Below are 12,003 nucleotides of genomic sequence, written 5' to 3'. Positions count from 1 at the left end.
ACACACACACACACACACACACACACACACACACACACAGCACACACACACACACACACACACACACACACACACACACACACACACACACACACACACACACACACACACTGCTCATAAGTGCAAACTATCTGTGTGGTGTCAGATATACATCTACACAGCAATGCATAATTTATACCACTTGTGCATGCTCACCTACTTTCTTGTCTCACATTAGTAAGCCTTAGTAAATTGTCTACTAACTATACATAGGATCTATACTCTTTCATTGACAAGATTTATGTGCACTCCATAGTATCTCCATAAGTTAGGCTGGTTTTTCCAAACTCCTTGTGATTGTGGTAGTAAACAAACTTTACCCGTAAAAAAAAATACTCTGTAAACTGTTTTTGAGTGTACTTGCTTTAGTTCATTTCAATACTGTGATATTTACAGTAATCGTGATATTAAGCTCTGCAATAACTGTGGAGGAAATTTTCATATTGCCCAACCCTACACACAGTTCCATAGTATGGAAAAAATTTTGGTTTTTAATAAGTAATAGTTGTAACACAGGCAGGAATGCATTGCCTGATATGTATGCATGACTCCTGAGGGTGTGCAGCGCTTGAGGGCAGGTGCATACATATCAGGCTATGCACGACTGCCGTTGTTGCAACTAATATGTTATACTTCTGGCAGTCAAAATTTGCCCAAAGTTGGTTAACATGCCACCGCATTACTTTTAAATACTATGATGCAAAGTATACTTGTGGGTTAGAATAATAAATGTAAGCCAATCATTACAGGTTTTTGCAATTGAATTCGGCGACTTTGCAATTGAATTCGTCCCGTTTGCAATTGAGTTCGTCGCTTTTGCAATTGAATTTGTCCCGTTTGCAATTGAATTCGTCGGTTTTGCAATTGAATTCGTCCCGTTTGCAATTGAGTTCGTCGCCTTTGCAATTGAATTCGTCGCTTTTGCAGTTAAATTCGTCCGTAACAAGAATGGCAGCTGGAGGAAACAAGAAAACATGATGTAGCAGCTGCTACAAGAACTTGTTCAAGTACAACAGTAGTAAACAACTCTTTATAAGGCAATAATTCTTCCTCTACAGCCTATCCAGCAACATTCTAAACTCTACTACGCCATTCGCAATGGGTGTGGTCACTCGCGAGCAAGTTAATTAACTTGTCAGACAGCTATCAACTTCGCATACTACCAGCTCCAATTACTTTCTAGTGTCTCAAGTGTAACTCTCCAAGGCATAAATAGTTCATCTCTTAATGAACGGGTTGGTTTCTTGGAGCCGTTTTGTTTATGACGAATTGTAATGCAAACGCGATGAATTCTATTGCAAAACCGACTAATTCAACTGCAAAACCGACGAATTCAATTGCAAAACCGACGAATTCAATTGCAAACGGGACGAATTCAATTGCAATACCGACGAATTCAATTGCAATACCGACGAATTCAATTGCAAACGGGACAAATTCAATCGCAAAGGCGACGAATTCAATTGCAAAAACCTGTAATCTGGATTACAGACATATGCGGAGAAAATACAAGGTTTAATTTTATAATGTTCTAGTTCAAGTGTAATGGCAGATGAAATTGTGTCAGCTTCATTAATAAGAACAATGCCTCGTCTTCTTTTGTCAGACGAAGATAAGAAGTTTTGCCTTGGCCTCGTTGGTTGGTGTCCATGTGATGACTGTCAGTCTGACTCTGTGACCAAGAAGCTGGTTGAAGAATCAGTTGTTACGAATGGCATCAGACTGGTGACAAAGTCATTAAAGCTAAAGCACAAATGAAGCAGTACTGTTGAATTGACATTGGGAGAGTCTTTAGAGCCAAGTGACAAGATGATGAAAGGTGATGTTTCTCAGCGGTTTACTTTCGAAGTGACACCTGACCAATTAAGTAAACTAAAGGAAGGCGATTTCCCAGCCAATACATTAAAGAACAACATGTGGGCACTCAAGACATTTGAAGAATGGCAATAACAGATACCCAGCGCAGATCTGTGCCCTGAAAACATCCTCGTCACAGACAACAAACAAATCTTCTGTGAGTGGCTTTGTAAATTTGTTACAGAAGTGTGCAAAGGATATGGTGAGGAATATACACCTCGTAGTTTGTAGTTGATTTTGGCTGAACTTCAGAGGCATATTTGCCAACTAAAATCATCTGAGGAAATTAACATTTTTCAAGAGGTAGCATTCAAATCCTTAAAAAAATGTGTGTGATTCAGTCTTTAAGAAGCTTCATTCTAAAAGAATCAGTCCTGAAGCAAAAGCCACTCCAGTAGTATCTGTGGATGAAGAAGATGTACTATGGAACAAAAAGATTCTCGACTTGGATACTCCAATGGGTCTGTTGCGGTTTTTTTTTTTTTTTTTTTACAATGGAAAAAACTTCTGTTTACGGGATGGCCAGGAGCAAAGTAATTTGAAAATCTCTCAACTTACTAGGGGAACAGTTATGGTGAATGGTAAACGTATTGGATGCTACTCCTACAAGGAATTCGTATCCAAAAATCGTCAAGGTGGGATCAGATCACTTAATCTGCAAAACAAAGTAGTGCAACAGTACGAAAATGGAACAAATCCTCAAAACTGCCATGTCAAAATTTTGGACCAGTACTTGGCTCTCCTACCAGAAGGAGCAAAGGATAATGATGTGTTTTATTTGTGTCCACTGCCAGCTGCACCAGGCAAACCATGGTATACAAGCACTCCTGTGGGCCGGAATCGTTTAAATTCCATGATGAAGGAAATGTGTAAGGGGGCTGAATTTGATACAACTTTTATCAACCACTCCCTTAGAGCATACGGGGCCACAAAGATGTTTCAAGCTAAGGTACCAGAAAAGTTAATACAACAACATACAGGACACAAATTATTGGAGGCGTTACGTCGCTATGAGTGCACTTCGTTGCCCCAGCTTGTTGATGTTTCTAATATTATGGATAATGGTCCTGTTGTCCCGGTACCAGTGATGCAAACCTACACCAGTCTACAACAACCTGTACAACCACCACCAGTGAAAACCCCACTATTGTGTTTAAAGGATGCACACTTTTACTGGCTGTTCTATTTTATGTCAGGACAAGCAAGCAATGAAAACAAGTATGACTATGGTGTTTAAGAATTGTTTCAAGGTATAGACATTGATGATGTGTTTGATGACTAAGTTTTGACTTGTTTTTAAGTTTTGAGTTGATCTTAAGTCTGTAGTCTTTTAGGACTTTGTACTTTTCTTTTTGGCATGTATTAATCATTTAATCATGTAAAAATTCAATCCCACAATTGAAACTGTAGGTAGGTATATATAAAGGTTGTGGTTTATAGTAAGTTTATCAAAGGGAATTTAGGAATGTTTTAATGAGTTGTCAGCACACTTGGTAGTGTGACATCCAGATGTTGCACTGGCAACTTTTCTACAAATGTGTTGTAGCACTAAAAATCCCTTTGATCTGAGGTGTGAAAGTGTTACATTTAAGTTTGCAATATTTTTCTACATTTCTGAATTGTCTGTGTAAGTAGTTATTGATATAATGCTATAATGTGTCAATTGTTACAATCTTGTTCCTGGTTTGCTCAATGGCTGACTTATGGTTCACAGAAAGACTCATCCATGCATTACCCAAAAAGTTACACTGTATTTAGCAATGCTTAAGGTACTGTTACAGTATGTTTTCAGCAACTACCCTCAGCCTAACACATCAATTAATTTAAATCCCACAATACAAAGCTTCAATTTAACAAATCAAAGCATGCCTTATCTTTTGACTGGCCGGGCATCAGTACATTGTCTGGCTTGTGCAATATGTGAGATATACACTGCACCCCAAGTAGCACTTTTGAATGGCCACACTAAAGTTGTGTGGGAATTTAAGCACATGAAGTGGTTGTCTTTGTGCTATGCATGAAAAAAATATACATTTTATAGAATTTAGGGGATTTAAAGGGTTGTTGTGTAATATTGAAAAAAAGTGAATTGTTCACCTTGATTAATGTAGCTGTTTTGAGTCATATGACAGTTTGGGTCCATATAAGTTTTCTTCTTTTATATGCTTTCTTATTGTATAAGGGTACTTTGTCTCAATTAATTGAATGGTGTTCATTTTTATTATTTCAGGTACGGTCCTCCAGGCAGTGCCATATGTGTGTACAGTGCTGACAACACTGGTGTAAATGATAATGGAATATTTACTGTGTTCAATGAGGAGTATCATAATCTCCGACCTGGCCAAACATCTTGTATTGCCAACAATATTCCCAATGACAATCCTTTTACTGTGAGTGACTGTGCATAGCATCTATTTATCTATTTCCATGTGTTGGAAATATGAAAATATGAATCAAGAATTCTTTATAATTATTGTGTGGGAAGAGTATTAATTATATCCTGTACAATCAGACTGTTTACGGTCCACCCTTGGTTAGATTAATTCCACTGCAGGTGAAAGAGAACTTTAAGTTGGTGTTGATAAGGTCAACTGTTTCTCCTGAGAATAAACTTAAGTTTATGGTTTACACAATGTGTTGTTGACTGTAAGTTATCAAGGTTAATGGAGTCTCCAGGGAGGTTCTAGAAACTGGTCTAGTAAAAGTGAGATCCTAATAGATAGAACAGTCACCCTAATATAACAGTCAAACATTTAATGTGATAGTATCTGATAAACTGGTAAAGTTGCCCTTAAATTCAACTTCAGGGTATCTATGTAACTTCAAAAATTTCTCTGGAGGAGCATGCTCCAAGACTCCCCTAGATTGATTTGATTCATTTTTAGTAAAGGTACAGTATTATATGCCTTTTTTACATAAATAATGTTAGCTATAATGTTATCCACTCAAAAACAGCCAAGCTGTAAAAAAAGAGTGCAGCCCTCAAAAGCCTGGGTGAAAAAAGTTGTGAAATCAAAGGTGGCGGCCAAGAAATGGCTGCGATGATGTTAATGCTAATAAATTTTAACAATACACACAGGCATTGTTAAAATTTATTAGCATTAACATCATTGCAGCCATTTCTTGGCCGCCACCTTTGATTTCACAACTTTTTTCACCCAGGCTTTTGAGGGCCGCACTCTTTTTTACAGCTTGGCTGTTTTTGAGTGGATTTCACTTCTTGTTGTACTTTCAAAAAACCAAATCCTGCACCTTTTTACTGGGATATGATTTCCAGACTATTGTATCACAAGTTTTGCTAGCATATAGCACTTATTATGATGATGATGATGATGATGATGATTGGTGTGAGTCGGTCATATTAGTCTGCTCGCAGACCGCCTGGGGGCGAAACTAAGTTAATACTACAAATATACCGCTGATCGATACGAAAATGGCTCTGATTTGATGAAACAGCTACTAGATTGAGTGTCAAAGTGTTGCAACAATAAATAGTACGGTGCTAATGCTCTAATAGAGCGCACGTTTTTGCTTTCGCTGAAATCATCTAATAGAACACACATAGAATGTTCTAGAACAATCTAGATTTTCTATTGGTAGATTAGTTTTACTTATTAAGTTAGAATTTTCATTTATAAAGTAGAAATTAGGTGAAGTGATCAGCCGAGATAGCAGTGGTTCAGTGGTTAAGGATGCAGGCATTAGGTATAGAGGTCCTTGGTTCGAACTCTGGTCATGATGAGTTCATTTTTTCTACATTTTTTATGCACCTTTTTTTTGCCACCCAGTGACTGCTCTATTAGAGTATCTTGATCCCATGATTTTACAATTGCTCGGTTTTTACTTTATAACTTTGTAGCTGTAAGCCTGTTGCTGTTCTAACCACCAAAAGGCACTCCTACGATGATCAGCCTATGTACACACGAATTTTCTAGTTATTCCTCTACTCGGTTTACCCTGTAGCCATGACAAAAGTTTCATCTTTTTTTTACGTGAATAAATGCTCATAACTCCTTGGATATTTATCATATTCATAGAAAACTTGGTACGCAAATGTACCTTTAAACGTTCTTTACTTGTGCCAAATATCGATACAATGGAGTTACAAGTTTGTGTTTTATAGCAATTTTTACAAAGTGTGCGAAAAGAAATTGAAGCCCCTGTAGCCCCCTATGGCGAAGAAAAAAAAACGAAGAAATTAAAGCGAAACTTTGGCCACTCATATCTCAGAAACGGCTAGGGAGATTTCCTTCAAATTTGGTATGTGGCCTACCTAGCGGGCACCTCTGTAGTGAAACTAGTTCCAATCGGATAAGGGATCATGAAGCTACAAAGGTGTGATTAAATTACGTTTTCTTTTTTCCTGTAAATATACTCAAAGTGTGGTGCGCCGGCTTCTTGGGCCGCCTTGATACAGCTAGGACCTGGCATCATAACAAGTTTGCCAGTCACCACAATTCCTGTAGCCACTCATGAAGACAGCCTCCAATTATACAAGCATACTGTATAAAAATTACATTTGAGTAAGGGTCATAGCAGTATACTGTTACATCTGAAGCCTATCAGTGCTATAACCATGACTAAAGCAGAGATTAAATGTGTGCTACGTAAGTAGTATGTATATGGCTATAGATGTAGACAGCCTCCTTAGTTTCCATGATCCCTACTAAAATTTAAACTTTGGTTTTCTGTATGCTTGATTGTTTGTAACATAATTTATGACTGGTGAACTGGCTCATACCACATCAAAGAAAACAATGCGCAACACTTATTATTTGCAAGACTATGTGGTAATTGTACCCTACTACTATGAATCTTTGTCTAGTGTGATAGTAGCACTCATGATTCAAGGCGTGGTCAACCTGATACTGAAGTGTTAATGAGTCCATCAGTAGCACAGCTAACAACTCAACCACTTGTTGTATTGGAAGGAATAACGTAAGACTACAGTATTAGGAATAACGAGACACACGTAATGTATTGTTACAGGGCAACACATATTTACACTACACAGACTTATGTCCGTAATAATGGCAGTGATGACTTAGCACTAATGGATGTGATGTTGATTGGAACTGACAAAGGAAAGATTTTAAAAATTGTGATGACATATAATGGCACCCATCACATCTCGCTAATTGTAGAGGAATTGTCTGTAGGTTTTCCTGGATGTGGTACTAGCACACATTTATTTATGAGTGTTTCTGTGTCTGTGTCTGCATGTGTGTATGTGTGAAGTGTGTGTCTGTGTGTTTGAGAGTGAGTAAGTAAGCAAAGTGATAAACAAGTTACTGCTTTTGTGTGAAATGAAACATCTGTTCACATCAAAGAGATGTTTTGGTCCCTTAGATGCCAAGATATTTACTGTACTGTATAATACTTAGTTCTGGAATATTAAAAAAACTTGAATCACTTTAATGCAGAGCTTCAAAACTAGTTTAACATGCATGCTGCAGATATCACGATATAGCACTATAAGAACTTGCACATAATATCTGTGACCCTAGTGCACGCTATAGCGTAAGGGTGCGCTATGATCTAAGCGTGTGAAGTAATGTTGAGATGGTTTCAGGTATTGTGTAATCAACAAACTGGTTTAACAGGTTTGCGGTCACATGACATGCCACGTTCTTGAAAGGTGAATGGCCTAGTTAAAGAATTATAGTTACTCTGAAAGCCCTTGAAATTAGGTTAGGTAATCCTAAGGCTGCAGCACATGTTGCTGTCAGACCTTCAGTGCTGGTCACTGTAAAGTGTTAATAATTATACAACCAAGTACTAAAAATAATAAGAAATGCGGTTAAAATTAAATCATAAATAACGATAAATAAATAAATAATAATGTTTGAGAAAACTATGAGGCCTAGAGACACAAACTAACCAGGGATTGATTCGCCTGTGAATGAAGGCACAAACGTATAATCGTTGCGCCTGTTCGTGCTGATGACTTAAACGTATGTGTAATTCTATATAACTCCCAGTATCACACCCATGCTTTAATTTCAGATTTCGCGAAAGATAAGATTAGCAAACTGCTGCGAGTGATTGCAGGAGAGCCAGAGGCCATGCACTGTTTGTACATGCCCCATTTGTAGATTGTCCCATTGGTGGCTGTACTTGGTTGTATGTGCCCCAGGCCTAGTTATACAACCAAGTACTAAGAATAATACAAAATGCGGTTAAAATTATGTCATAAATAATAATAATAATAATAATGAATGAATAAATAAATAAATAATTTAAGAATGGCTCAGGGCATGCGGTGCCTGCAAGCTATTTGTAATTACATGAGGAAGGTGAAGTTGAAATATCAACATGTAATTGACTAATTACAATGACACATGACAGCCATTTTGAAGTACACGTGATCAAAAATACATCAAATTACGTCATCGTTCTGTCTGGGTATATAACTGCCACGTGTATCCACTTGACCGGCTCTTCGTAGATGCTGACTCCGTGAAAGAATGAGTGCTGCAAACATATTATACACATCAATGCTACAGCTGATCTGTAGGTTAGAAAAAGAAAAAAAAAAACAGGTGCACACAAAGTAAAAACATATGTCTGTAGGGGGGGGGGTTATAGGGTGGACATGTTGATATTTCAACTTCACCTTCCTCATGTAATTACAAATAGCTTGCAGGCACCGCATGCCCTGAGCCATTCTTAAATTACATTTCGGAAGGCTCAGTTTCCATATCAACATGTAAGTTTGAAGTACTAGCAGCAGACAGAACAGTTGACCCAAAAGTTGTTCTGTCCTGTATTTCTTTGTGGTAAAACCTTTGAAAGGTGGTTTCATTAGACCAATCAGCTGCATTGAGGATGTCTGCTATTGTGACACCCGACCAAGCCGCTGTTGAGCACGCTGCTCCTCTAACTGAATGAGCCTTAAATGTATCAGTATTGATACCTGCTTCTTGAAGGCAGGTTCTTAACCACCTGGCGATAGTACTGCTGGTGACTGGCTCATGCTTCCCAATCCATGACAGAAACAGAAAACTAGATTTCTCTGATCTGAAGGAAACAGTGCATTTCTCATATGTTTGCAAGGCCAAAACTGGACACAAAAGTTTGTCAGCTGCATAGTAAGGGAAGAAGAACTCCTTGACTGGAATCGTTGAGCGGCTCTGCTTAGACAGGTGGGAAGGTTGAAATCTTACTCCTTTAGATGTATAGGTCCTGAAACGGGTGTCTAGTTTGGATAAATCTGCTGATCTAGATGGTCGAGTAAGGGCCATAAGCATGGCTGTTTTGATGGACATCCACTTCAAAGACAGTGTGCTGTTCTCACCCAACTGTTTGATGTACCGCAATACTGACCCAACGTCCCAAAAATGGGAATATCTTGGCATGGGGGGCTTCTCATTAAAAGCCCCTTTGAGAACTCTTGATACCAGTGGATGTTGCCCTATGTTCTGTCCATCTACTCTTTCATGTACAGATGATATAGCTGAACGGTAGGAATTCAGAGAATTGTATTTATATCCTTGTTGAAAAAGATCAGCTAGAAAATTAACAACATCTTCTACAGGTCCAGCAGTGGGATTTCTATTCCTTTGCTCACACCAGCTAGCCCACTTTGAAAACTGTGAGTTGTAGCTACTGTTGGTTTTGTTTCTCCATGAGGAGAGCAGCAGGTCTGAAGCTTGAGTAGATATTCCTCGTGAAGCAAAGGATTCCCTGAGATGGGCCATGCGACCAGGTTTGGTACTCCCTGTTTCATTATGAACTCCTGATTTGTTGGATTCAGAATGAGGTCCGGAATGTCTGGGAGTTGGCGGGGGTGGTCCTCCAGCATTTCGAGAAGCAGAGGAAACCATGGTTGGTATGGCCATAGTGGTGTTATCATTACTAGTCTGGCTTCCTGTCTCCTTATCTGACTCAGGCATCGAGGGATCAGACACCATGGAGGGTTGGCATAACCCTTTGCTTGGGCCCAGTTCTGTGTGAAGGCATCTGTTGCCTCCGCTTCTGGGTCTGGCCTCCAGCTGTAGAACCGAGGCAGTTGTTTGGTCAGTCGTGATGCAAATAGGTCTATCTGGAAGGGACCCATTGATTGATGAATTTGTTGAAACACTAAAGGGTTGATCATCCAATCGCATCGATCCTTCATTACTCTGGATTCTGTGTCTGCAACTGTATTCAGAATGCCAGGCAGGTGTTCTGCCTGCAGTGATATCTGTCTCGTAAGACACCACTCCCATATTTCCAGAGCTAGATTGCATAGTTGGATTGAGTGTGTGCCTCCCTTCTGGTTTATGTAGGTCACTGCGGACACGTTGTCCATCTTCAGAAGAAACATACCAGTCTGATTGATAGTAAATGTCTTGAGAGCCAGAAAGGCAGCCAGTAGTTCGAGATAATTGATGTGTTGGGTTGCCTCTTCGGTTGACCAACTGCCTCCTGTGCTGGTGTCCCCACACCGTGCCCCCCACCCCTGGTTCGAGGCATCGGACTCTATTATCCGTACTGGTTGTGGGGGGGATATAGGTGACCCCATTGTCTGCCTGTCTAAGGTTGACCACCAGTTGAGGTCTGCAATTATCTTGCTGCTCAAGGGTATCTTGGAGTCGTATTTGTCCAAGTCCCCTGGAATGTTGCTCTTGGGGGTCACTGAGTTGAGTGCCATCTGTAAGGCTCTGTAGTGTAGGGGGGCCTGGGTGATGGCCCTGGAAGTTGCCACTGCTTTCCCAATAAGCATGGCAAGTTCCCGTGCTGAGATCGTTTGCATCTTTAGGAGTCTCGCTGCCTCCTGTTGAATCTTCTTGCCCTTCTCTGATGGCAGATTGATTGTCATCAAGTTGGAGTCGATCTGAAATCCCAGGAACTCGATCTGTTGAGCTGGGGTTAACAGGGATTTTTTGGTGTTTACCGTCAGTCCCAGGGACTCGAACAGTCTGCATAGAAGAGGTGCCATCCTCTCCAGCTGGTCTTTGTTGGCATGGATAAATAGCATGTCGTCTAGATATACTATCAGGCGCAGGCCTATCTGTCTCAGCCAAGCCACCACTGGTTTTAGTGTTTTGGTAAATACCCGTGGTGCCGAGGAGAGGCCAAATGGGAGGCTTTGAAACCTGTAATGTTTTCCCTCCCACACAAAGTGGAGGTAGCACTGGTGCCTCGGGTGTATTGGGATTTGGAGATAAGCGTCCTTTAGGTCCATTTTTATCATCCAATCCCCTTGCTGTAGCAGGTCTGGTAGGAGGTGTAAGCCCTCCATCTTGAAGTGCTCTACTCGCACGAATTGGTTCAGGGCTTTCAGGTTTATTACTGGGCGTTGTCCCCCTCCCTTCTTTTCGACCAGGAATATTTGGGAGACAAAGCTCCTGCTGGATGGGCAGGACTCTAGTATTGCCCCCTTTTGTATGAGTTCCTGTACCTCCTGAGTTACCAGTACGTGCTTTTCTTGAGGCAGGACTATTGGGCCAGGTTGGTTTGACTGGTATGGATTGTGGGTAAAGTCTATCAGATACCCCTCTACTGTTTGCAGGACCCATTTGTCCTGTGTCAGTATTGCCCAGTTCTGTCTGTGGAAAAAAGCTCTCCTTGTAAGAGACTGACAGACAATCTGGCTCATGCTGTTCACTAACACCCCAAGGTGTTGAACAGGGCCCTGGTGATGTGTTAATACAGAGGTAAGGGTAATTGCATTTTGATGAAAATTTGAAAAATTGCCTACATGAGTTTCTACTAGTCATTTCTTTCCAGTTCCTGTTGCTTTTGAACCCCCAGCCTGCCAGTTCCTTTTTCTGCTGGGGCCATTGTATCCTCTGCTGCCACCCCGATGACCCCAGTTGCTCTGTTTCTGGGGGTGGCGCCTCTGAAAATTCTGTTGAGGCTTTGGTTGAGTTTTCTGGATAAGAGCTGCCGCCTCCAGTCGTTCCTTTGCAATCTCCCCGAAGTTTGGTCCAAACAGGAAGGGGGCTGCAGTAGTAAAATCCTCATCCTTCACCAGTGACTTCAGTTGCGGGTTGAGGTGCTGCAGTATTGCCTTTCTTCTTTGGATGGCGTGGTGTTGCGAGGCATTTCCCATTAGTACCAGGGCGGCCCTTATCCCTTGGATAGCCTCAGCTTGGTCTATTTCACCTGCATCCGCCTTCT

At 40.6% G+C, this 12,003-nt stretch overlaps 1 protein-coding gene across 1 annotated transcript; it reads right to left on the bottom strand.

Annotated features, from left to right (window-relative positions):
• Positions 1-8,570: 8,570 nt before the first annotated feature.
• LOC136239984 (uncharacterized) lies at positions 8,571-11,600 on the bottom strand. Its single transcript, XM_066030782.1, has one exon. It carries the CDS (start codon positions 11,598-11,600, stop codon positions 8,571-8,573), a length of 3,030 nt encoding a protein of 1,009 aa, XP_065886854.1.
• Between the last annotated feature and the right edge of the window lie 403 nt (positions 11,601-12,003).

Source organism: Dysidea avara, chromosome 1 (assembly GCF_963678975.1).
Source record: "Dysidea avara chromosome 1, odDysAvar1.4, whole genome shotgun sequence".
NCBI classification, from domain to species: domain Eukaryota; kingdom Metazoa; phylum Porifera; class Demospongiae; order Dictyoceratida; family Dysideidae; genus Dysidea; species Dysidea avara.
The sequence above is the reverse complement of the archived record's forward strand: the minus strand, read 5'-3'. Positions and strand labels throughout refer to the sequence as shown.

Coding starts and splice junctions, on each gene's coding strand:
- LOC136239984 (XM_066030782.1), bottom strand. CDS start 11,600: ATGACTAGTAGAAACTCATGTAGGCAATTTTTCAAATTTTCATCAAAA.